The sequence below is a fragment of the Mytilus trossulus genome, unplaced genomic scaffold (assembly GCF_036588685.1).
Source record: "Mytilus trossulus isolate FHL-02 unplaced genomic scaffold, PNRI_Mtr1.1.1.hap1 h1tg000138l__unscaffolded, whole genome shotgun sequence".
Lineage (NCBI taxonomy): Eukaryota > Metazoa > Mollusca > Bivalvia > Mytilida > Mytilidae > Mytilus > Mytilus trossulus.
The window spans coordinates 1,357,469-1,385,246 of record NW_026963302.1 but is presented as its reverse complement, the minus strand read 5'-3'; the positions used below and the strand labels follow the sequence as shown (position 1 = coordinate 1,385,246).

The 27,778-nt window shown below is 31.7% G+C and overlaps 2 protein-coding genes across 2 annotated transcripts; one reads left to right on the top strand and one right to left on the bottom strand.

Annotated features, from left to right (window-relative positions):
• Positions 1 to 1,946: 1,946 nt before the first annotated feature.
• Positions 1,947 to 10,044, top strand: LOC134700326 (trafficking protein particle complex subunit 5-like). Its single transcript, XM_063561676.1, has 7 exons — positions 1,947 to 2,082; positions 5,620 to 5,708; positions 6,573 to 6,699; positions 8,378 to 8,435; positions 8,720 to 8,779; positions 9,373 to 9,437; positions 9,818 to 10,044. Exons 1-7 carry the CDS (start codon positions 2,017 to 2,019, stop codon positions 9,914 to 9,916), a joined length of 564 nt encoding a protein of 187 aa, XP_063417746.1. The 5' UTR covers positions 1,947 to 2,016; the 3' UTR covers positions 9,917 to 10,044.
• Positions 10,045 to 14,818: 4,774 nt separating this feature from the next.
• On the bottom strand, positions 14,819 to 26,365 carry LOC134700445 (cell division cycle protein 20 homolog). Its single transcript, XM_063561836.1, has 10 exons — positions 26,230 to 26,365; positions 24,964 to 25,221; positions 23,473 to 23,724; positions 22,759 to 22,890; positions 21,221 to 21,417; positions 20,605 to 20,699; positions 18,828 to 19,062; positions 18,287 to 18,412; positions 17,669 to 17,786; positions 14,819 to 16,677 (listed from the first exon to the last, which is right to left on the bottom strand). Exons 2-10 carry the CDS (start codon positions 25,193 to 25,195, stop codon positions 16,487 to 16,489), a joined length of 1,578 nt encoding a protein of 525 aa, XP_063417906.1. The 5' UTR covers positions 25,196 to 25,221; positions 26,230 to 26,365; the 3' UTR covers positions 14,819 to 16,486.
• Between the last annotated feature and the right edge of the window lie 1,413 nt (positions 26,366 to 27,778).

The following is a 27,778-nucleotide window of genomic DNA, read 5'->3' as shown; positions in this document are numbered from 1 at the left end:
ATATTGTGATGACACATAAAAAATTTATTTGTCAAAAAATCCAGTGCAAATAACAAGAAAGAAATATAGATTTACTACTGTTTACATTAAACTTAATTCATGGTTAACAAAACTAGAAACTTTTGGTAGTATAAGTAGTATCTCTCTGTTTACATTCACCAAAACCCCCGCGGAAATCTCACATGCGTAGGTGCGTTCTAAAAGTCATGTACGTTCGTACAACAAAGTTTACATTACAAATTATATAATTGTCCCGAATAAACAGCTGTCATGGATGCAAAGAGCTATTGGAGAACAATTATTTTATTAAAAATATAAATCTTTGTAAGATCTAGTTCAAATATTTATAGTTTTTCACTTGCTTTCCATCACGATATAATTTTCGAGACGTTTTTTAAACACAACCAAATCACCAAACATGACAGCATTTTGTCCAATCACAGAAAGGATTTTCGAGCATGCGTATTCTGTTGCCATTGTTAAGCGTCCGAAACTATACTGACTACGTCGGAAAATAACCTTTCATATACCCCTCACAAACGAATCAATCCAAACAATCTTACTTAACTCCTAAGACAGATTACGATTGACCCTTATAATTTAGACATATGATTCGACTGTGCCCAATAGAACCATTTGTTCAATAAATGAATTGTCACAAAGCTACTCATTAAACAGTCGTCACATTTATTTATTTACAACCAATCATTCTTATCCCGATTTTGAATAGTTAAATTTGCATAATTGATATCCCCTTATCCAGTCAGTTAAACCAATCATTACTTCTGGTTTTGTATGATGTTCAATGTTTTTGTTTTACTGATTTCTATTACTCCTTAAAAATATGTAAACCCATTAAATTCTTCTTCCCGTGTGATTTCCGTCCTTGGTTCTTGAATCTTACCTGGTGATAAAGGTAATTTGACAAAGTTGGTCTCATACTATAATTTTCTCGTTTGAATTGTTTTTTCCCAGGCATAGATTACCTTTGCCGTATTTGGCACAACCTTTTGGAAATTTTGGACCCTCAATGCTCTTCATCTTTGAAATTGTTTGGCTTTATAAATATTTTGATATGAGCGTCACTGATGAATCTTATGTAGACGAAACGCGCGTCTGGCGTACTAAATTATAATCCTGGTACCTTTGATAACTATTTGCAATTGTCTTTTCGGGACCTTTTATTGCTGACTTTGCGGTATGGGCTTTGTTCATTGTTGAAGGCCGTACAGTTACCTATAGTTGTTAATGTCTGTGTTATTTAGTCTTTGTGGAGAGTTGTCTCATTGGCAATCATAACACATCTCCTTTTTATATTTTAACTGATCAAATGATCCCCGATGTACAGTTGATTCCATTACATAATTTCTTTATTTTCTTTCAAAACGTCTACTCTAATACTTCTCATCTGGTACGAGATAACAATTGTACAAGTGACAAGCTTGGCTAGCTACAACACCAGATTCAATCCGATATTTTCTACATAAGTCAGAATTATATGACAGCAGAGAATAGAAAGTCCCTGATGACAGTTTTAGTTGTTATCCATTTGTTTGATGTGTTTGAACTTTTGATTTTGCCATTGATTGGGGACTTTCCATTTTGATTTTTTCTCGGAGTTTAGTATTTTAGTGATTTGACCTTTTTCGTAATGCATTTCTGACCCCCTCATTTCTTTATATATAAATATATAAAATAGTGTTGAACTTGTGTATTTAACATGGATTTGTATGTTTTGACTTTTGAACAGGGGTATACTACTCAGTCTACTGTTCTCTTCCTCAGAGTTCCCTTCATTTACATTTACATTTCATTTTTTTTTTTACATAAATGTTAATTCAGAATTACGCAAGATTGTTGGTTCTGGTAGCCAATCAAAATTACGTATCAGAAATTAATGAAACAAGCATATAATGTAATTATTACTTACACATTGATGATAATTGCGTGTTCGGTTTGTATTTCCCGCCACTGTGTCAAAGTTGAAACCGGAAATCTAAAAGAGTTAATTTAAACATGGCGTCGATAACAAAACAGAAACCCAGTCCACTTGACAAACCTTTAAGTAAAGGAAAAGCAGAGGTAAAAAGAGAATAAATGTTATAAACTTTGTGAGGAAAAGTACAGTATACAAATGTTGACTATTCTATTTTTTACATGTGTGTGTCAGAACCATTAGTCATTACTGTATATTCATTAATTATTTGTATACGTCTTGCAGTTTCATGATGGTTGCATCTCTATACTGATATGTTGTAAAATTCCTGTTTGCTTTCATACTACGGGGACGAAGGGTGCAAACAAAAATCTAATTGCAAGTTGGAATTTTTGTAACGGTCAGAATATGCAAGAAATACTTGCCACTGGACTAGACAATATCTTTCAAATAAATGTACAGTGGAGTTCCCCATGTTCACTCAACAGGTAATATCACGGGTTGCCTAATTTCTTCATATTAATAATGTTAACAAATATCAAATTCTGTGCATACCAATCCACAGTCAAACCTAAACTTGAATATGTAGTTTATGGGATCCACATACAATATACAAAATAATCTGGAATGCTACATTGTACCATGGGTACAAAGAAGTTCGGCCTGTTATTCATGTAGCAACTACCACAACCAGTGGCGGATCCAGCCATTTTAAAAAGGGGGGGGGGGGGGGGGGGGGGGGTTCAGCTGTTTGTCCCCATTCAAATGCATTGATCGGCCCAAAAAATGGGGGGGGGGGGGGTTCCAGAATCTCCCCTGAATCCCCCAATGACAACACCAGTAGCGTTACATCCATGTTAAATGATTTCCAATTGCCCCCCTCACTTGCTGAGCCCCGCCTCAAAACCAGACTACATTTTAATTTGTTCTACAAAGTCATCCATGGACTCATTACAATTATATCCATAGTCCTTATACCAGCAGACACTTGAACACAACACAATTACATACCCAATCATTTTGACAAATATCCACCTCAAAAGACTTACATTTGTACATAGGGTTAAACATTTTCTATGTTGTGATGTTATACTATTGTTTCAGAAAAAGGGAGAAGGTTTGGATCCATTAAAACATTTAATCCCGCTGCAAATGTTTGCACCTGTCCTAAGTCAGGAATCTGATGTACAGTAGTTGTCGTTTGTTTATGTAATATATACGTTTTTCTCGTTTTGTTTATATAGATTAGACCGTTGGTTTTCCCGTTTGAATGGTTTTACACTAGTAATTTTGGGGCCCTTTATAGCTTGTTGTTCGGTGTGAGCCAAGGCTCCGTGTTGAAGGCCGTACTTTAACCTATAATGGTTTAATTTTTAAATTGTTATTTGGATGGAGAGTTGTCTCATTGGCACTCACACCACATCTTCCTATATCTATTATGAGATGTCAACCCTCCCCTTTTACCTCTAGCCAATCTGAGACTACTATAACACATAGTAGTCTCAGAGCCAATGTAGAAAAGTAAACGCATATCATGTACATGTATATTAAGCAGGGTTTCCCCTGGGTCAATTATTTTTTTCGCCACCTCTTTCGCCAAAACAATATATTTTTCGCCACTTTATTATTTTTTTCGCCAAATAACATAACTATATTTTTCGTTTAAAATTTACATTTTTCTTCTACCCCCCTACCCCCTTTCCCTTAAATAATATGATTTTGCCCATTGTGTCTATGATTATGCTCTCAAACTTAATTTAGAGTTTACATGTTAATGAATACACACTAAAAATTTACAGATTTTTTAAATTTAAAAGGGAAAACTATTCATTGTATTTTAAACAACTTTTCTAATTGATTGGGCCACTATACTTTTAATAATAAAGAAGATACGTCCTGGAAAATAACAAAATTAATGGACATGTTTTTTATTATATAATACCAGTATAGTTCGTAGGTAAAGTTTCTTTAAAAGAAAAATACTGATGTTCCCTTTTGTACTAAGAAGGTTTTTTTACAACAAAACAACAGCTTTTATCACATGAAATTGATCCTTCGTTTCATGTGTAGTCATTACATTGAAGGGCTACTCTCATTCGAGCCATTCTTGACCATCGTAGATGAAAAAGTTGGGACGTAAAACTAGGCTTGAAACACGTGTGTCACTCAAACGACTATAAAAACGTCTTCCTAATCAATTACCGATATTTAAGTCAAAGGATAATTTTTAAAGTTTTAAATCCGAGATTTTTCTTGCTTTTGGACATTTTTCGTCACAACAACAGCTTTCTTTTCTAAACTATCTTTAAAAGCGGAGGAGACGTCAAAAGTTTGCTTCAAACACGTGTGTCGCAAAGTGGTAAATAAATTCTATATGTGACATTTAGAAGAAGCCATTTAACCATGTTATTTTGTCAAACAATTCAATCAACACCTTTATTAATATAGTCCTTTGTTGTCGATAGCTATAAAATGCAATCAGCTGATTATTGATTTTCTGTCCAAACCTTAATGAGGTCAAGGTGAATTCCGAGTATTGTCTGATCAGGTAAATTTCTGAGAAAATCGAAAAAAGTAAATAAACAAGATGGAGGAAAATAAATCGGTCTATATATTTCTTTCGCCAAATTCTTTCGCAAATGACGAATTTTTATCGCCACAATTATTATTTTTTCGCAAATTGCGAAAATGGCGACCGCCAGCGGAAACCCTGATATTAAGCTATAAAAGGACCAAACTTGACTATGTACACAAGTTTTACATGTATGTGAAAAAATTTAAAGGCAATAAATCAACAGACTAATTATGTAGACTTAGTAGGTATGTACAAACCAATAAACTAAAGAAAAAATACTATTACAGACAGCAATCAACAAAAAATACTGCATTACAGTTGTCAGACTTGAAAAGACACTAAAAGAATGTGACATGGTTAAATGTCATGTTTGTGAGCCGTTGAAGCCCATGCCAACTGTAGGGCAACTTACAATATACTTAGGACAGTTGCGACCGTTAGAGCTTAAGTTACCATAAGAAAAAACTGGAAAAACTGTAGCTATGGTAGATGAGTGGAACTTTTACTTTCAAATAAGATCAAGGTGTTAATTTTGTATCACATGCTGAAATGAATATTTTTTCTTCAAAATCAGAAAAAATGTTTTTAATTTAAATTCTAACATGCCCATTGTTGTCAAAATGATGAACCTTCAGGGTCGTTGTGTAAAAGTCTGTGTAAATGGAAAAAGATTTAAAAAACCTGAACCCTGAAAAAAGGAACAGTTTATGGCTTTACAAGTATTGATTTATAGCTTCAGGATTAATGTTTAATAATACATGTATTATAAGATGAAATTCAAGCAACATCGTCACCTACATGTACAGTGTACCTACATAAACTCTGGAGGGTTAGTTCAGAAAAGGTAACCAACTTCAAACATAATAAATATTATACTGAAGACATTAAAATATATGTGTTACTAGACACACTCATGAATCACTTTTTGGCAAAATCAAAAATGCCAAATGTTCAACGAGATCAGCCATTTAGAAAATCTAACTTGAACATGTTGAAAGGAGTCAAAGTCAGTTCATATTTTTTGTAGTAGGATTTTATTGGTCTTTTAATTTGTTTTCTTCTAAATTTTAAATCATTTATTGATAAATATAATATTTCTATGTTGTAGGTCAATATTGCAACTTTTGCTTTATTATTTTCTGAAATGGTGCAGTATTGCCAGAATAGAGTATACAGTGTATCAGAGCTCCAAACAAAGTAAGATTTTACTTAAACTTTTTAGAAATAGCAGATTTTGTACAAATGTCACAGGTATAAAGGTTTTGACACAAACATTACCCCAGTCAAAACAAAACTCACAGATATGTTGTTAAACTTCTACCTACATTGTACATGAACCAACCTACCAACTGAAAAGTCATTCTTGTATGATCGAAACAAGTCAAAGGACTTTTTTATCATTACAGAGTTAATGTCTTTGCTACATGTATGTGAAAAAGTTGTGTGTATCTGAGATCAATAGAGGAAACTTGTATCATACATGTAGCTTACTTGTTAACAGCAAGTAGGGTGAAAGTACAAAATGTGTAATCTATCCATTTGGCAAATATTATTCTGATATATGATACATGAATGTAGTGATAACTGAGGGTGACAGGTGCTTTGCAAATCTTTTTTGCATATCCCTATTTGACAATAGACAACTTTCGAGTTCGATGCATTTCAGTCAAAAACTCTAGTTTTAGTGAACGACATTTGTGCGTTTAGGGACGTTGTCACTTCCATTCCAATGTTGAGCAAGTGGTTGGAAAACTATAATTCTATATTGCACAAATTATTTGGCAAATTGAATTCTCAAAATTGACAATCAACACTGCTGTCATTAGGGAATTGTCAGTGAGTACCTACAGAGCAACCATTATTTCTAGTTTATCCTGCACAGTGGCAATCACTAAGATGCTTGATGAATGTAACTAGTGCAGGGATACAGGCGACTCCCTCTATCTGGTAAATGACGTCATAAAGGCGTGCATAATTGACGAGTTTTTGCCAGTGACAGATGAACTAGAAAGTGGTCTATTAATATAAGGAAATTTTGAACGGGTATATCTTTCATTTCAGGCTGTCTGAGATGGGACAACATGTGGGTTCACATTTATTAGACTTGCTGTTTGTTAGAGAACAAGGATATAAGAGAGAAACAAAGCTACTCAAAATGTTACTGTTCATCAAGACTAATTTTTGGAAGGTATATATCTATTTATAGCTTCAAAATAGACGTAAAACAGGTCATCAGTATCAAATGTCCAAAACGGTCATATTTGCCACTTTTGTCACTCACAGACTCAAGTTTTATTTTTTTTACCAGAGATTAAATATATATGGTGTACTGAAAGCCTCTCATTGGCTTCTAAAAAGAACATTTTACCGAAAAATCATTTGAAGTTATTTGATCTACAGAAGAAGAAGAAAATACTCCGGCCAAATGCAGGATCAACATTACATGAATGCATACTGTGAATTCATTATACCCCACGCAATGAGTTGCGGAGGGTATAATGTTTTTGACCCGTCAGTCCTGTTTCTTGTCATCGCAACTCCTCTCAAACCACACAACAGAATTTCACGAAACCTTTTTAGATAATAAGAACATACTATATAGTTGTGCATATCGACGGGAAATTGCGATTCAAATTTTTTTCTAGGAGTTACTCCCCTTTGAACTTATTTACTTAAATGTACTACTGCAACAGTTTGTCATGGCAACTCCTCTCAAACCACACAACAGAATTTCGCAAAACTCAGAAACCTTTTCAGATAATAAGGACATACTATGTAGTTGTGCATATCAACGGGAAATTGCGATTCAATTTTTTTTCTAGGAGTTACGCCCCTTTGAACTTATTACTTTAATGTACTACTGCAACAGTTTGTCATCGCAACTTCTCTCAAACCACACAACAGAATTTCACGAAACCTTTTCAGATAATAAGGACATACTATGTAGTTGTGCATATCGATGGGAAATTGTGTTTCAATTTTTTTTCTAGGAGTTACGCCCCTTTGAACTTATTTGCTTTAATGTACTACTGCAACAGTTTGTCATCACAACTTCTCTCAAACCACACAACAGAATTTCACGAAACCTTTTCAGATAATAAGGACATACTATGTAGTTGTGCATATCGATGGGAAATTGCGATTTCAATTTTTTTTCTAGGAGTTACGCCCCTTTGAACTTATATGCTTTAATGTACTACTGCAACAGTTTGTCATCACAACTCCTCTCTAACCACACAACAGAATTTCAAGTAACCTTTTTAGATAATAAGGACATACTATGTAGTTGTGCATATCGAAAGGGAAATTGCGATTCAATTTTTTTTCTAGGAGTTACGCCCCTTTGAACTTATTTGCTTCAATGTACTTCTGCAACAGTTTGTCATCTCAACTCCTCTGAAACCACACAACAGAATTTCATGAAATTTTGTAGATAATAAGGACATACTATTTAGATATGCATTTTGGCAGGAAATTAATTTTTCTTATACAATTTTTGTTTCTTACACTTATTTAATTTCTCCAATGACAATGTGGGGATGTGGGGTATGTGAGTGTGCTCACTAAGGTTCATTATTTTAATATTTTTAATGGATTTCTTGGGTGCAGGTGAACCAAAAATTTAAATATTCAAATTGGGCAAATTTTCTATAAGCTTGAAGGTCAATTTTGTAGAAAGGAATATTGTTAGTAATGTTTACCCATAATAAAAATTAATAAACCCACAGTAGTTAAGTTAGCCTTTTTACTCGGCAATGTTTGGAAACCCTTTAAAGATTCTCTTGTCCTAAAACAACACAAGCTTCTGAAACATTAGAATAAGCAAGTAAAAAATATTTGAATACACATATTTATTTTTCTTGTAGACTTTATATGGAAAAGAAGCAGACAGATTAGAACATTCTAACGATGATGAAAGAACATGTATCCTTTCTAATATTCATTTATCAACTCCAGAGAAGCATTTTAATAATTCAAAAATGCTGAAATACATAAAGCAAAACTGGTGAAATTTATTATATTATTTTTGTCCACATGTAAATTAGTATTCTAAATGCAATTGATTAAAGTGACTCTTGAAAGTTTATGAAATATTTGGATAGTACTATAGAATTGAAAAGTCAGAATAATGGATAAGTTTTCCGTATTTTTAATTTGCATATACAATAGTATAATTTTCATGTTATTGACCTTAATCTATATATTAGATTATATAATTGAAACCGAACATCTGGTCAACAAATTTATATCAGTACCAAAAGATAAAGGTAAGAGAAGTGTACCAAAATAAGAAAAGTTAGTACATGTAACAGACAATTTTATATGTACAAGTACATTATTTGACGTAGAGCATTGCATCTTTAGTCTATGCTGAAGAGATTTCATGATCTGAATAGTCTCATATAAACCAAGTCTTCACGTTCATCCATTTGGATAATACTAGACACATAAAAACAATGCATACCTTGTTATATCCTGTTTCATTAATACATTAAATATTTCAGAGTTTTATACCTCACTTTGATTTTTTTTAATCAAAATGTATTTTGTATAAATGAAAGAAGCTGGGTAAACATCAATGAGACAGAAACCAATCAATATAAAAAGCAATCCAACAATAAAGACAGGTGTCTGTACAATAGATTAAACACATAATCTCACTAAGTCTTGGAGTATAGTTTTAATAATGGAAATGCTTTAAAAAAAAAATCAAAACATAAAAGTTCTCTGTATTCAACAAATTAGATTATTTCATGTTGTACATTGATTCTTAGAAATGTATACAATGCTAAAAGATGGCATCACTATTGTAGAGTATGATACACATTATTGTAATTTCTCTCTTATATTTTCATTTCAGCAAAATTAAACTGTGCAGCATTTACAGCAGGTATTATAGAGGCTGTTCTAAATGGAGCTAATTTTGTAAGTGAATGTTAATTTCTCTTATTGTAAACTGTTTTTATATTGTCAATCCCCCAGCTGCACTTAAAGAGACTTTTACTGTGGAAATATGAATCTGGTGCACCAAATTGGTAGGGGAATCATTTTCACATGACATCCAAGTTGAAAATTTTCATCACATTTTTCTCAGGAACTACTCAATAAAGACAGGTGTCTGTACAATAGATTAAAGTCATAATCTCACTAAGTATTACTTAACAACTTCCTGTTTACCATCAAGTATTTTAGTTAGGTATCATCAGTGAGCAGAAGCTCACAGTTTCACTTGTTTCTTCAGTGCACATATATAATTGGTTGTTTATGCCTTTTATTTATGAAATTTTATTCTTTTCTTTTAACAGCCTTGTAAAGTGACAGCTCATTGGCATAAAGGAACAACATTTATGATAGAATTTGATGAATCAGTTATAGCAAGAGATAAAATGGTAGAAGGCAGATAATTGACGAACCACTTACATTTATTTTTGTGAACAATGCTCTATGACATTATTTTTATTTTATAATTATTACATGTATTCCTTTGAATAAATTCAAAATTCGTAAATGTGAAATGTTTGTAGTTATTATAAGATATACACCATAGAAATGTGATGGCTAGAATAAGCCTTAAAAAGCTGGAATGAATACACCTTATCGCTATTAGCCTACTCGGCTGGCCGACCTGGCCGCTTGACTTTTGACGCACACAACAATCACTTTTCCATTGTGGCGTCAGATGTTTTGTTTTATGATGTCAAAATTTTACGAGAACCTGTGTGATATCCAGTAATGGCGGACAAATAGCGATAAGTGTATTGGGACATTTGTGTTTTATGTCTACCAATATTTTCATTAAAAGGAGCACAATTGACAGAAAACAAAAACAGATATAAATCTTATGGATCACGATATGGTTTGGACCATATCATTGAGATATTTGAGGACCTGTTCACTGGAATAAAAGAAACAGACATGGTTGAAATATAGTTATCCATATATGATAGTTAATCAAATTGTTCTAAATAGTAGCTCCTGAAATAAATGATTATTTTTAAAAAGATATAAAAGGTCTGAGAATCTGTTAGCAGCTACAACTCAAATACATATTGTAGTTATATTTTAAAAACAAGATTACACACGCTGAAATGTCTCCCCTTCTTTACTACTGGTAACCATTGATTTTATTTTGATCATGTCGCTAGTCCTGAATATAAAACTTTACTACAACTATCACATAAACTTAACAAGATCCAAGAGAAGGAGGTCAAGGTAAGGTACACCAAGATATAACTAGAGGCTCTAAAGAGCCTGTGTCGCTCACCTTGGTCTATGTGAATATTAAACAAAGGATGCAGATGGATTCATGACAAAATTGTGTTTTGGTGATGGTGATGTGTTTGTACATCTTACTTTACTGAACATTCTAGCTGCTTACAATTATTTCTATCTAAAATGAACTTGGTCAAGTAGTTTCAGTGGAAAATGTTAGTAAAAATTTACAAAGGAGTAGGTCTGGTAAGGACTGATTTTGGCCTCAAACTTCAAGTTCATCTGATGAAAGATTTTGACCACTTTTTAAACACTTAAGTGTCTATTTCAATTGAATCAATTAGTTTGTGTGAAAGATTTTAACAGATTTTGTCATTAAAAACGACCCGATTCAAGCTCAAATATGAAAAATCTACCTAATATGACTAAAATGTCACTTTTCAGATGTTTTTTGTCAAAAATGAAAGTGGCTGCATCTGTGTTCATCCTCAATCTTTATATATATTATGTATTATCATAAATTACAACTTACATTTAAATATTTTGGATGAACACGAATGCGGCCACTTTCGTTTCACACGAAAACTGTCTAAAATTTAACTAAACTACTAGAATTGTGAAGATTTCAGTAATTTAGCATGACTTAATGGTGGTAGTACGTCATGTATGAGCATTGTATTGTCAAAAACAGCCCATATCTATGTAGCAGAAGCATTCTACTGCACAATAAATAACTAAAAGTTTAAATTTTAACAATTTTGTAAAACTACTATATTTTGGGGAAAATATACGTATAGTGTCTTGAAATATGAAATTTATTTGTATGAGGTTTAGAAACAAGAAAGTGAGAGGTTCTACCAAGCATTTTCCTGTTTCGTGCTGAATACAAATAAATTTCATATTTCAAGACACTATACCTATATTGTCTTCATACTGAAATCGAAAAAAAAAATATTTAAAAATGAAAAAACTATGTAACAAAAATTGTTAAAAAAAGTGTTTGGAATTTTCCTCTTGGGTACCATTTTGGGTTATTTCCCTATGAGCGTAGTCCAGGCGGTAAAAACATTGACATATTTTAAAAGGAATTAGAAAGGGAAAATGAACATTTGATAACCATGGTATATAAATAACCAATTTGAAGACATTAAAGTTTAAATTCATAAAAGTTTGACCATTGATACTAAACGTTGTCATGGTCGTGACTTGACGTTGTTGATGAAATATAATAAGGAGGCGGGGCTTATAGGTTAGTTGGGGTCATTGACGTATAAAGCTTACGTTTATACGTATAGCTTTATCTGTATAGTAAAATAGCTGATTGCAATATAATATTCAAGATAATAACCAAAAACAGCAAATTTCCCTAAATTTACCAATTCAGGGGCAGCAACCCAACAACGGGTTGTCCGATTCATCTGAAAATTTCAGCGCAGATAGATCTTGACGTGATAAACAATATAACCACATGTCAGATTTGCTCTAAATGCTTTGGTTTTTGAGTTATAAGCCAAAAACTGCATTTTGCCCCCTATGTTCTATTTTTAGCCATGGTGGCTATCTTGGTTGGTTGGCCCGGTCACGCCACACGTTTTTAAACTAGATACCCCAATGATGATTGTGACCAAGTTTGGTTTAATTTGGCCCAGTAGTTTCAGAGGAGAAGATTTTTGTAAAAGTTAACGGCAAAGGACGCCAAGTGATGAGAAAAGCCCGAAGGCCAAGTGAGCTAAAAACATGTACCGGTACACCTTGCAATCATTCCACACGCCTAATATGCTTTAAATATAGTTGGCCTATTGCACATAGTATCAAATAATAAAAAACTTCACATTAATTACAATTGACCAATGAACCAAGAAAATGCGGTAAATGTCAGATGATAATTTCCAGACAGACATATACACCTTAATACAATCATTTCATGCACTAAATATAACTAACTATTGCTAAAAGTACAAAAAAAGGCAGACCATCAAATACAATTTTTACATTTGAGTCTATGATGAGTTCATTTGGCCTTTCAGGCCAGGTAAGCTATAAAAAACCAAGATCAAAACACAAAAACTTAACTTAACCATGAAAATGAGGTCAACTAAAGGTAAGACATGTATACCTCACGATCAATCATTCCTTACAGCAAATATTGTACATTGTATACCTATTGCTAATAGTTCTGAGAAATGGAATTGTCTACAAAACCTAACCTTGTTCACTGGTCCATAAAATGAGGTCTAGGTTTAAAGTATCAATTGTCCTCTTTCAAAAGGTAATAAAAAAAAGAAAATTGATTATATTGTATACTACTTGGCTAACCAGTTAGCTCTTGAAATGTTTCTTAAATTAGAATACTTGAAACAATCAAATTAATATCCTGTGAAGGTTTTATAAATGACTGCAAAAGATTTTTTGGGATTGTATAATGGTGTGATGTTGTCTTCTGCGTCATCCAAACTATAACTTTAGTTTAAGTGAATGGAACTCTTTGAAATTTTATAAGAAGGTTCAATACCACAAAAGGAAGATTGGGGATGATTGTTAAAACTGTTTTGGAATTAGGAGCCCAAAAGAATCTACTTTCATGGTATCAACATGTGTAGAAGTATTTCAATTGCTCGGAAATTGTACCACAATGTTTATTACCACAGGTAGAAGGTTTGGCTTGATTTAGAGGGTTATGGTCCGAAAGGTTTAGAAATTAGGGGCAAAAATAAGCATTTTGTATTATGGGTTATGCCTCAAATCATTTAGCAATTATAGCAAAAAATTTGTAAGGGTTCCGCGGAACCCAGTGTCTCGCCTACTTTTGCTGTAAATCACAGGCTAAACAAAAATGAGGAAAAAAATCAATAAAAATATTCCTCTTGATACTATCTTATGATTGTAAAAAGCTTCTGTCCAAGTTTGGTAAAAATCTAGAATAATTAATGAATCTAATAAATGTTTTGAAAACTTTAACTGCAGACTGTATGTAATGTTCACTGGAAGAAAATCTAAGTCCATTTAAAAGTAAAATACAGAAAAAATGGAGTTGTCTTTTTACAAAATTTACTTCTGGATACTATCTAATGATCATAAATAAGCTTTTGTCCAAGTTTAGTACAAACCCAGGATAGTTTAAGGAAGTTATTAAAATTTTAAAAACTTTTACCACAGAGTGAATGTTATGTTTCCCGCAGAAAAACTAAGTCCATTTAAAAGTAAAATACAGAAAAAATGGATTTATTTGTTTACAAAATTTACTTCTGGATACTATCTTATGATCATAAACAAGTTTCTGTCCAAGTTTGGAACAAACCAAGGATAGTTTAAGAAAGTTATTAAAATTCTAAAAACTTTAACCTCAGAGTGAATGTCATCTTTCCCTGCAGAAAAAACTAAGTCCATTTATAAGTAAAATACAGAAAAAATAGAATTTTATTTTTACAAAATTTACTTCTGGATACTATCTTATGATCATACACAAGCTTCTGACCAAGTTTGGTAGAAATCCAGTATAGTTTAAGAAAGTTATTAAAATTTCAAAAACTTTAACCACAGAGTGAATATTTGTGGACGCCGCCGACGCCGACGGAAAGTAGGATCGCTTAGTCTCGCTTTTTCGACTTAAGTCGAAGGCTCGACAAAAAGGGGGAAAACAAGGTTTTTTTCTGTTTAAAGCACAATTTAGACAATTTAAGAGCAGTGTAAGGAAGAATAACAATTTATTTTATTATTTATGATGTATTTAATTGAGTAGTTATTGTTGCAAACTCTTTTTGAGGGGATTAAAATTCAGCAGCATAGTGTATTGAATTGTTTTTTATAGGTTCATTAGACCACATTCATACTGTGTCAGAAACTTTTGTTGTGTCAACTATTTAATCACAATCCAAATTCAGAGCTGTATCATACTTGCCCATACTTGACCCAAATGTTCAGGGTTCGACCTCTGTGGTCGTATAAAGCTGTGCCCTGCAGAGCACCTGGTTTAATATTGAAATCACTACAAACCTTTCCAATATAGTTCCTAATACAACAGAAATAGAACTGAATTCTTAAAAAAAATTGTAACACTTATTTGGTTGTTACTCTGCCATTCTACTGAATGCATCTATTATAAATTTTCATTTATTTCATAACAAGTTTTACATCATAACAAAATATTGCAACTAAAAATTCATACTACTTTATGTAAGCGTTAAGATTCATTCCACATTCTTGCCTATTACCGTTCATACAAAAAAGCAAATACACATGCAATACACTTTGTCAACCACTCACTTCATATATCAGTAACTCTTGCACATTTAATCGACCATGACAAGGGCATACAATACAGAAGAAATCATAAATTTGCTTTTTTTCTTAAAATATTACACAAAGTCAACACTGATACACAAACTCCAAAATATAAAAAGAAAAAAATACTTTCAGTACTTTTAAAATTCTACATTTTGATTTTTTTAGATAATTTCATATTTTCTGATTTTTTCACTCTATTTCCAAATTGAAGGTTGGATGCAATATAAGTTTTGAGCAATCATACAATCAATAAGTGTTAAATTTGGATGCATTATCATATATCCCTGCTTCTGTATTATGTGCCTTTATTAAGCTAAGGTACATAGGTTTATGGTTTACTTAAAAGAAAGAAAGAATACATATTTTTTTTTACAAAAAACAACAAAATTAACAAGCATACCATGATTTCTTTTCATACATTTTCATTCAACAAATCCAGTCAAATTTCTCAGTGTAAAAGATTCCACTTCAATTCAATGCCTTCAAACCCATTCATCACTCGTGTAACAAAACAAACTGTGATTTAATGTCCACAATAACACAACAAACATTCAGACATCAAAACAAATTTATACTTCTATATTAAACTAACAGGTAGTTGTCAGAACAGAATTTTTAAAACATCTTTGTTGTGATGGCATAAAAATAAACTGAAATTTCAGAGTTAATCTGAGATCATCTTTAAAAATAAAACTGAATTTTAATAGAATTAAGATGTTTGAAGAGAAAATATAAAATAAACACAAGAGAGAGATAGATATAAAAATATAGTATATAATAAATAATAATGTATTATTCTTAAAAAATACACATAAAAGATATTCTTAAAAATACACATAAAAGATATTCTTATAACAGCACTAATAAAATGCATTTAGAACATGTAGAAAGTAATATGGAACTGAAAAATAACTCATTGAACAGGTGCAGAATGAATAAAAACAATTACCACTGTTTAAACTGTTTTCTATAATGTATTTGTAAAGGAAATAGGTCCTTTAAATATAATAAACTGCTATAAAAAAAACTTGACATTTTTTTTTAAATTTTTATAATTTTAGCAACTGCCTTTTCATGATCCTTTAAATTGTTACTTATTTTCACAATGTTCGATTTTTTTTAATTCATAATTTAGGTCTTTACCGTATAAATGTTTAAAAACAGTATTTAACATCTGATGCCATCAAAATATGATCAGCTCTAGTTACAAGAGATTCAATTGCGAGTTTACAAGATGATTTAATTATGAATCATGATTAATGATCTGAACTGAGAGCCTTTTCAAATCTACAAAGCAAACATATGACTAGCATACAGTTAACCTCTAAACAAAGTATATAACATGCCAATCAAAACATCTACTTTGATTATTAATGATTCCCTGAGGCAAGAACTTTAATTTGATGTCACATATGTCTATGTTTTGCACATTTTACTGCTGGATATTAAATGGTGTTTTTTTTTAAAATAAATCTGTATTATCTAATCTTTGATGTCATTGATAAAACTCTACTACTGTCTTTTGATGAAGATTTCTGTTGTTGTTTTTTCTTCTTATCGTCATCAACTGCAAAACATTTCCACAACCTTAAAGTTTCATCAGCACCTGCTGACACAACTGTTGACCCGTCTGGTGACATTGCCATGTGTAATACTCTAGCTGTGTGACCTGAATTATAAATTAAATAAATAAATAAACATAAATTTCAAAACCGAAAAAAAGATGTAAAATTCTTTTTCAATAATCAGGTACAAAATTCTTACATGATGTAATTTGCGCCTTTATTTTCATATTGCAAACTTACAATTACAAAGTATATGAAACTGTTTTATTCATATATTTTGCAGCCTGAAATGTCACCTGGAAAGTGTTCCCCTTAATTTCCCAAAGGAGAGACAATTTCTGTCAGAATGTGACTGGTTATTTGATACCCTAATGCTTCAATGGTGTTATAATATAAATATTACAAAATATGTCAAAACAAGAAAATCATATGTTAAATTGAAACTGTTCAAAATAGTTTCCTCTTTACTGTTTATAAGAGGGTGTTAAAGGGTTATTTTAGTGCTATATTTTCGCCTTTTTATTTCACGTGTTTACGTGTTTTGACATTTTATTTCTCGTTTTCTCGTGTTTGGTTCGACGTGTGTGCCTCGTGTTCTACTTAATTAATTTTCCGTTTCGTGTCGGTACTCTTAATTTCTCGTGCCTGTCCCGCATTTGATATAAAAGTAAACCCAGACTAAATTCAAAGTCAGTCCGGAGATTGTTTTAAATTATGTGTCCCTAGAATAAATTGCTATCAAATTAACTATTATGAATAATATTTTTCTTTCAAATCAGTTGCAACTAGCCTACGCTAAAATGTGACTTCTAGGTCATCATGTCCATTATATAATGACTAGATGATCTCCAAGAACGGCTGATTAATAAATTATTTTTACTTTTTCCATTAATATTTACTATTGTATTTCTCATGTTTTGTTTTTTCAGATTTTTATTTTCCGTGCAAAGTTTTTGTGATTTTTATTTCACGTGTTTTCGTGTTCAGGGCCCCCCTTTACCACCCTCTTTATAAAGATTGTTAATTAAAAACAAGATAGATTTGCTTGATGTTTGCGGATTTTCATATACTGATAATAACATGATAGCTACAAACCTGTTAATTCTGATACTTTAGTTAGTGAAGGATACTTCCATATTGTCAGCTGATTTAAAGCAAACCCATGACTAGAAATCAATTCTTTATAATCTTTCGACCACAACAGAGCACAGACCTGTTAATATGAAAATAAGATATAAATATTATGTATCTAGTTATTTTCATAAAAAAATCAATAGATTTATTTATAATTTGAAAATGAAATAAAAATGTTTATATTTTTCTTTCATTTTGGAATCTGGTGCAATTTAACTTGAGGCGTGTGTCTCTTCACAGCTGTATGAAATCTATTCCAACAATTAGCTGCAGACGTATGTATTTTTCACTGGATCATATGTTACTCCAGATACATTGTGTCTTAGTATTGCTATACCAGTAACTGTTATTATTTGTATTTGCCTCTAAGTCTCAAGTCAGGTACCTTGTCATTGGATGTCTTTAGTTACTTCTGTTTAACAACTTTAGGAAATTTTGTATTCTTAGTCTTTTAATCTTTAATAATACCTTTCAAATACCATACTGTGTATTATTGTTTTAAAAAGGACACAATAGATCTAGATAATAAAATGACATAAGAAAAGAAAAAAAAAATGACTTTCATAATGTTATTTTTACCTGTGATTTAGTGTCTACACTTTGGGCACATGTACCAGTACTACAGTTCCAGAAACGTATATGTCTGTCAGCTGTGCCTCCTCCACTGGCTAGAAGATTTGGTTGCCATGGACACCATGCTAAAGCCTATTGAAAAAACAAAAGAATCTTTAGGAATTACACTAACCTGGTTAATGATACAATATCTTTTATTTTATTCTTCAAAAGAATTTTCATCCAAATGTTTTTAATAAATTGTGAAAGTGGTGTTTATGATTGTTTTTTACAAACTACCATAGGATGGCATATTTAATATATCTTTTATCTTTACAAAAGCCAGGGCTCTCCATCATATAACTTCCCTTAGTAGTTAGTACTCAAGAGTACAAAATTTGTGCTCGACACACGAAATCCATTTTGATTCCGAGTCTGAGTTCCAAACCAAGTTTTCATGACTTCAAGACCAGAGGCAACACATTTTAAGTAATTTTATAATTTCACATTTTTAAAACAGAAGCATCTTTAACCTTGCTCTCAGATAACACAAGAAGAATGATCTTACTTTGACTGCAGCTTGATGCTGTGTAAATGTATATATTGGTGAAGTCTCTGACACAAGACTTCCAATATGTGCTGGCCAGATGTTGAGTACGTTATCATTTCCACCGCTGGCTAAATGTCTACCATCAGGTGACCACTGCAGACCACACACTTCCTGTGTATGACCATTGAGGGTACCTATATGGTGATTGGCTACTCTTACATCATGATGATGAATGCTACCACTTCTAGATCCACTGAAAAATGAAAAAAAATAAACAATGAATTTAACAGTGAAACTTAATTATATACAACTGTCAAACAAGTGAGAGGTTTAGCTAGCTATAAAACCAGGTTTAATTTCTCATTTCTACATATGAAAATGCCTGTACCGAGTCAAAAATATGACAGTTGTTTTCATTCATTTGATGTGTTTGAACATTTGATTTTACCATTTGATATTGTCCAGTCAATCTTTAATCTTTAGCATGATACCCCCAAAATACACAGAAAAAAGTCCCATAAAATCAAACATGAGCGAAACTAAAAAATACTTAGTTTATAATTCCTATGGAGATTAGCATTGATATGGGAGATAACTCTGCCAAAAAGGCAGAAATATCAATAAAAATTGATACAAAATTACAACTCTTCTTTTCAACTGAATGAATTGAGTCTTGATATTAAAGCCGTCTTCAGAGTATAGCAAAAAACCCTAAAGGTGTTTTCATATCTTTTATCACGCTACAACCTAGATTTCATAATTCATTAGTTGATAATTTATCAGATTTTTTACCATGTTAAGGTATTTAAAAGAATCTAAAATTGAATAAAACTACTTAAGCTTTTATTCTTTTTGTGGTTTAACAAGGTAGATGCTGAAAAACTATAATTTACTGATATAAACAATACCAAATATTCACATTTTTTTTTAATGGTCAGAAAGCCACAAGTTTGCAAATTTCTTTAATGGAAAATGTGCAAAAAATGAAAATACCAATACTATTTGTACATTTCATGAGCAGAATACCGTATAATATAGTAAAATAAGAACTTTTAACCCCATCAAAGTATCATATTTTACATGAATTTTAGAGAATCAACCAAAAAATGACAAAAAAAAAAAACGTAATTTTTGCTGAGTTATTTCCCTTTCAAATGTAAATTTCTATAAGAAATTATAAATGCAGATTTTGAGCTTTCCTAAAGTTAGATTTCATGGGACTTTTTTCTGTGTATAATTGTGGGTTAATGCTATAGATTAAAACTAAAACATTTTCTATTGCAATTGGTTTAAGGTTCAAACTTAGTTTGACTGTACTAATAAGGGCCTCTCCGTTTTGAATTTTCCTCAGGGTTAAGATTTTTAGCGATTTTACTTTTTTTGTACTATGATTCATCATTTAGTAGACAAGGGATTTTTATTCAGCAATTTTTCTCATAATGTCAATGCATGACAAGAGGAGATATATGTATATTTGTATAGAACTTTATACCAACTTTCAACATTAATTTTGTTTTCAGTAATTTTACTTCATAGTGATCAAGTATAAAGTGTTGGCGTCCACATCTTAATTGTATACTACATCAAACAAAATATTCAATCTGATAGATAATATCTTTACCCAGGGTCTGGAAATTTGTTTACAAATTTGAAACATATTACTGATTTTCCAATATTCAAGAAATCATCTGGGTAGTTTATTTGTAATCACAGTCTGAGACAAATATGGGTTTAGCTACCATTTGGCTACTGTGAACCCTGCAAAACAATGTACTATTTCAATAAAATATTTTACCTGCTGAGTATATATGAGTTCCATGCAAGAGAACCAACTCTAGATGCATGGCCTGGCATATTTCTAAGTCTTTTTCCTGCTGTAACATCCCAGAGCTGAAACAAAAAGAATTTAAAAATTTTAAATAATATATGGATTGGTCATGGTCATATATAAAACAGAACAGCATCCCCAGTTTTAGAAATCCACTCTGTTGTATTAGCAAATAACTAGAGCCAGCTTGAGAACCCTATAAAGATACTTAAATCATACACTAGAATTTTCTAAACAGATAATAAAAATTGAAAATGACATGGAATTTTTTATGGTACAGGGTGTGAAAGACTTTTTAGGAGTGTGACATAAACTAAACTATTGTCAAACACAACAGTAGGAACCTGTCTTTTTTTCAATGTTTGTAGAAAAATAAGCATTCATGTTTTGCATCATTGAAGTGGTATATATTCCTGTAGCCATAAAAAGATCCCTAGACTTTCACAAATTATCTCTGCCATGGTCAAAGGAGTAGGGTATTTAAATACCATCAACAATTTGTAAACAATCAGTCACCCAAATTCTACTAAACTTATATTATTAAAGGGAAAATTGAATTCTATCAGTTGAACATATGTTATACCTGTACTTCACCACTACTAGTTCCTAATGCCAAATAGTTTCCCTCCTTGACCCATGACACTGCACCAATATAATCTTCTTGACTTTCCACCTGCATTAATTGATTTATATCTCCTGATTCAGCATTCCATAGATACACACTGCCACCAAGACACACTGCTAATTGGTTTGTTACTGACCAATCTAATAAGTTCAAGTCTGAAATATGGGAAAAAGAGGATTATTGTCAATTCACAGAATTATCTTTTAGGTTTAACCCTTTCCTCCATGGATTTTTTTTTCTGAGATACTTGATTCGCATAGGATTTTTTTAACAAAAAAAAATCATCAGGTTTAAAGGAGTATGTTCGGTAAGGGCCATATTTGGCCCAAATTATAAAGTTCATAGTTACAAGACAATAAATGTTTTAAATTGCCTTAAAGACATGAGAGAAAGTTGAACAGAACTTTTTTTGTCAAAGTTTAATTCTTAACACGATGATTTTCTCATCCCAAACAGGTCAAAATAAGAGATTTTGGTGAAATTTGACAAAATCAGCTAAATTTCAACCAAATAAAGGACCAGGAAACATAGAGCGCAGGCGTCGACAAGCTAAATTATAAATATTCAAATAAGACATGTGAAATTTCTGCACAAACATTATTTATAAAGATCTTTCTTGTCGACGTTTGCGCTCTATGTTTCCTGTCCAATAATCTAAGGAAATTAACCCATTTTCATTGATTTTTTCGTAAAAAATCAATACGAGTACAACTTGAGACGTCATAATGAAACGCAGAAACGTAAACTTTTCAACAAAATGGCTTATATCCTATCTAGTCAAGGTATTAGCTATAATTTATCGTGACATTGGTCAATAAATCCGAATTTCAAATTTACGCTTAAAAAGGGGGCCATTTTAGGACCTTGTCGAACATACTCCTTTATAATGCATTGTGAAAAACGAATATTTCATCAATGAAATTCAAGTCAGATATTCTCATGAATATCCTTTTCATATTGGATACAAACTTTTTTAAGTCTGATGCAGACATTTCGTAGTCAAAGTGTTTCAACTGAGGTACTTCACAGGCGTCATTATGGAGTAAAGGGGGTGGTGTCAAAAAGTGTCATTATGGAGGAAAGGGGGTGGCGTCAAAAAGCGTCATTATGGAGGAAAGGGTTAAGGATTCATATCATACATATCAATACCAAGACTTCATAAATTCAATACTCTTCAAACTCCATAAATGATTAATGAATAAACAAATATGTGTCAAAAGGACACTAAGTCCAACTTATACTTTTACATTTCTATGTTCAGTGAACTGCAAAATCTGGGTCAGAGCCCTCATCTTGCATATTTATATTTTCAAAGTTAAAATCATGATGATCATGTATCTGAAATTTCATGACAATGTGCACATTTTTAAAAACAAAACACTGGACCAGTGGCTACTATTGTAGGCAGAGAATAACATTTTTTAAAGAGTTTGGTGTATACAGTAGTAAACTTTGTAAACTTGGTAAACACAGTACATGTTAATGTATAAACTTACAGTAGTCATCAACTATATCAGGAGCATCTAGAATCCTTTCTGGAAACTGTGGTATATTTCGTGTTGTCTTCTTGGCTGTACTCACAGGTGATTTACAAGAGCTGTACAACACTCGTAAGTTGTTCTGGTAACCTGAAAAATGAAAATCCACTTGAATCAAATCATGAAACAAATTGAGTGCAATAATCTACTATAAACATATACTTTAAAAGAGTTTAATTGTAAAAATTATCTGTAGCTTAATCACTCCACCACTATATTTATCAATACAATATAAATTTTTTCATAAATAATTTGTGATTTATTGAGAAAAAAGACGGTTTCTTATATTATTAAAATATCCATTTGTATGTACTTGAGTCAGGAGCCTGTTCAGTGGTTGTTGTTTGGTGATAGGTTCATAAGTGCTTATCGTTTTTCATATAGATAAGGCAGTTGGTTTTCCTGTTTAAATTGTTTTGCATTACTCATTTTGGGGTTCTTTACAGTTCGCTGTTTGTTTTGATCTGTGTTCAACTGTTAAATGCTGTTAAAGGCTGTGTGTTGACATATAATGGTTTACTTTTTGTACATTGTGACTTGGATGGAGAGTTGTCTCATTGGCACTCATACCACATCCTCTGATTTCTATGTAAACATGGTAAAGGACAACTGTAAATACCAAAACACTGATGAACATCAGAAAGTAAATCTGAGAAATAACTGGTCACCTACCTTCTGGAGCACTTGGAGCTTTGTTTTTGTAGGAAATGATCTTGTTACTCATTATGTCAGCCCCATTTAAATTTTCACTCATAACTTTCTGGAACTCTTTCTGTGATGGACTTAATAATTCTGGATTCTCTCCTTTCCCATCATTCATTATCTTGAAATGACCAAGGTCAAACTGTGTAGCATTCCTGTTAGGAATAAATCTATCTCCACCACTTGGAGTCTTTGGTGCTTTAGCTGGAGTCTTGGATTTCCCTATAATCAAATAAGTATACATACAATTTGGTTGTACATTTGACAGCATGACAAGAAATCATCACGACCTGAATTTTAATCTTTTTTTTTATATGATTGCGTCTTATACATTGTATTAGCATGATTAGCATTTCAATTATCCTATCATTTATAAGAATGTATTTAAAATAGAGCATGTTTTTGTAATAGAACCTGTCAATTGTGAATTTCTTTTTTTTTTTGACAATTAGTTTTTTTCCATTCTGTATCAGTTTTTCATACACTCACAAACAGTGTGTTAATTAAAAATATAACTCAATCAATCTGATAACATATATCATTGAAAGGCTGATATCCTACTTCATTCAACAACAGAAACAAACTACTGCATACATACAACTGACATATATATCTAGAATATAATATAAACTTTTAACAATAGATTTATGGATTGATATATAATCTAACGCCTCCATGTATTTTTCACAATCGATTGGTATGAACTATACAGATGTATAACACATACACATATTTACAAATAAATGTTTTCTTTAAAATTTGTGTGTTTTTAACAAAAAATACTATTATTACATTGGTTGCACTGAATTACATTGATTTCCCAGTTAGATAAAAACCGATAATTTCACATGTGAAATAAACGTGGTTATTTCACTCTCTGACGTCATACAACAATAGGCGTTGTCAAGACGTTGATAACGTCGAAACAAAACATGCGTAGGAAAAACATATAGTTCCTTACATTTTGTACATTAATTTCATAAAAAAAAAGCAATTTGACAATGTAATAAAAAGTATAACTAATCGCCGTATTTGAATATAAAAAATAAGACAACTTGTGACCGAACGCTGCTATTGATTAAACTCGTGCTGCGCACTTGTTTAATCCATGCGACGTTCGGTCACGCGTTGTATTATTTTTTTATATTCAAATACGGCGATTAGTTATACTATAATTATCACTATTTAACAAAAAAATTCTTTGATATAACTGACTGATAATTTAATTTCCTTTAGCGGCACAGAAGACATGTAGAGTGATGAGAAAAAATTATCACTAGAAACTATAGGTAGCACATGCCCTTTGTCAATGAAATTAACAACGTTGTCATCGGTAAAATAGTGATAAAAAGATAATCGTTGGTCATCTCAACTCCATTGCTTTTCTCATATTTGCAGTTCTGGCTCAAGCCATCAATCTTGTTGAGATGATTTACGATAATCTATATTAGTGTAGCATACCTTGAGATTTAGGTGTTTTTGATCCAGACCCAGTTGATGGTGTTTTAGGATTATTTACAGATCTGTTGACATTTTTCATCGGTGTTTTGGAAGCAGTGCTGATGTTCAGGGAGCTGTTGACTGAAGCATTGCATTCCTCTTTCCGTTGCCATCGAATTGATGGTCCTTTTGACATTGGAGCATCCATTCTGAGGACACTATTCAATTCATTCTCAAAGTTAAACTGTGACATTGGTCAATCCAAAATCTTTCTTCAGCCTACAATAGAAAAATTATTCTTAAACAGAAATAGAGTTAACTGATGAAGTTCTTTAAAAGTAATCTAATAGAGAAAATAAATACCTGTAAACGGTAAAAAAAGAGAGGATTTTTTCTTGAATCTAACATTTGGTTCCAAATTTACCCTTAAAAAATCAGTTGTGACTTTGAAAGTTATTTCATTCAACATTGATATATCAAATGACGTCATTGTTTTGCATGTCACGCCACAAACGTCGAGTGGTCGTATTTTCTGGCATATGAAATGTAACCCTGAAAAACAACTTGCAGCAACAGGGTTAAATTTACAGCAAAACAATTTTCTTGATCTTCAGTACACATTTAATGTGTCATGCGTGTCTAAATGTCACTCATTGAAGACTACACTAACAGGCATACATAATATTTGATCTGATACAGACCTCATTCATATCATAATTGATTTACCGATTTACAAGGCTGTTGGCACCAGATATCAGCCTATTTATTTTCGACGGGCAAATATCCACTAGTTGATATGGGACAAGCTCTGATGTCCCACGGCCCCAGCTTGTCTGGCAAAAAGCTGTTGGACGTCAGAGTAAATATCTCGGACTACATTAGTCATTAGTCCAAACGATTATGACGTCTGGCAAAGCTAAATTTATTTATTTTCTGGGACACCTTCCTACAACATCGTAGGAAGGCGTCCCAGAAAAGAAAAATAGCCTTGCCAGAGCCATAATTATTTGGACTAGGACTGTAAATGTATGTATGAAAGAACAGTACCACTTCATTATGCTACATCTTTTACTATTACAATTGAGCCCTTTCATTCTCGTGTTTTACAAACCCAAGTGCATAATACGTATCCCTTAACAAGATGTTTATTGTATGTATAAGTACATAAATGAGGAAATTTTCTGAATTAAACACCCCTCCACCTTTTTTAAAATATATTGGATTCAACACGTTTTTTGTGTTAAAATGTTGTTCAAACCGTTTCGATGTAAAATTAATTGTCGTTACCTTTCTGTTTCCGTTTGTAAAGTGTTTGTTCAATAGTCAGAATATTGATTGTTGTTTTGATTACTGTTGACAGTTTTGTTTTTCTTGTTTGGACAAGCTTTTTGTGTTTAAAGTTTACCGCCTCGTAATTGGTCCGTTCAATTTTGTAATACAATATTTCATTGGTCCATTTTCCTAAACAATATTTTGAAATGTTCTAAAAGAAATATTTCGTCCCGATATGTTAGGTTCAAATTTACGGTTAATATATATTGTTTACCTTTTAATTATTCTTTTTATTGAAATTAAGAAAAAAACGATAGATGTCGTTTTTATCTAATATGTTGTTTTAGTTCATGATTACATATATCTATTCAGATTATTGGAATTTTCCAATATTCTTTGATGATCTTTGATCTGCCGACAGGTAGTTATATGTTGGCAATCAAGGAAACTAATGTCTCATTGAAATTAAGATCAATTAAGTGTGGTCAAAACAAACAGTAATTACAATTACTGCTTTAGACATTTTTTGTTTGTTCTTTTGAAATTTGATAAATATTTTATTTGACACAATAAATTTTCCGCTTGATTGAAACCAGCTGAGACATATATAATATTATTGTATTATATGTCTCTGTTGAAACGAACGAATATTTTTTTCGGAATCATAAAAAAAAAACTATTTATAGCTCTTGCTGTCCGATCAACAAGAGTATTTTTCAACTAAAATAATAAGGTATATCATTTATGCGTTATTGAGCAAAGACGTGTATGTGCACAATACAAATACTTATTATATGGGCTAAATTAATTAAAGAATACTAAAGTCCCAGACAAAAACAAGTAGTCTACCTTTTAACAGGGAATTCAAGTCTAACATATTCTAGTAAAGAAAGTCACTGCTTCAAATGTTCAGTATTTATTAGATCATTAAAAATCTCCATGTGTCTGAAGCAGACATGAAAGCCATACTTTTAACTTATTTTAGAACTGAATCCATTTAAAGCAGTGAAAATGGATTAATCTATTATATAGTATAAATATACATACTTTGTATCCCAAATTTTACTTTTTACTTAATAAGTCAAAACAATCACACAGTGTTATCAATATATTTGAATTATATGCGACTATCATACAATTGAGAGGTTTAGCTATCTGTAAAACCAAGTTTAATCTAACATTTTCTACATAAGGATATTTCGGCTGTACCAAAGTTAGGAATATTATATTTGTTTTCCATTCTTTAGATGTTTTTTTATGTTTTGTTCTGAATTTAACCAGGAGTTCGGTATTTTTGTTATTTTACTTTTTACACTATATCTTTGATTCTTTAAGTTAACGGTTTAATAAAATTTTAGCAGCTTTTTAATTATTTTTGAAAAAGATGGTCTCCCAGTGTCACAATCAAGTCTAAAACATTGAAATAACAAGAATGTGTCCCCAGTACACGGATGACCAACTCGCAGTATCATTTTGTATGTTCAGTGGACCGTGAAAATGGGAGAAAATCTCTAATTTGGTATAACCAGCCCAGTAGCCAGTACTTCGGTACTGGCATGAAAAT

Excerpts from the sequence above, each read along its gene's own strand:
- LOC134700326 (XM_063561676.1), top strand. The coding sequence starts at position 2,017 with ATGGCGTCGATAACAAAACAGAAACCCAGTCCACTTGACAAACCTTTA. Across the intron at positions 5,709-6,572 it reads GTATCAGAGCTCCAAACAAA|GCTGTCTGAGATGGGACAAC; the intron begins GTAAGATTTTAC and ends CTTTCATTTCAG. Across the intron at positions 8,436-8,719 it reads TAACGATGATGAAAGAACAT|ATTATATAATTGAAACCGAA; the intron begins GTATCCTTTCTA and ends TCTATATATTAG.
- LOC134700445 (XM_063561836.1), bottom strand. The coding sequence starts at position 25,195 with ATGTCACAGTTTAACTTTGAGAATGAATTGAATAGTGTCCTCAGAATG. Across the intron at positions 20,700-21,220 it reads CTAGTAGTGGTGAAGTACAG|CTCTGGGATGTTACAGCAGG; the intron begins GTATAACATATG and ends TTTTTGTTTCAG. Across the intron at positions 18,413-18,827 it reads AGCATCAAGCTGCAGTCAAA|GCTTTAGCATGGTGTCCATG; the intron begins GTAAGATCATTC and ends TTTTTTCAATAG.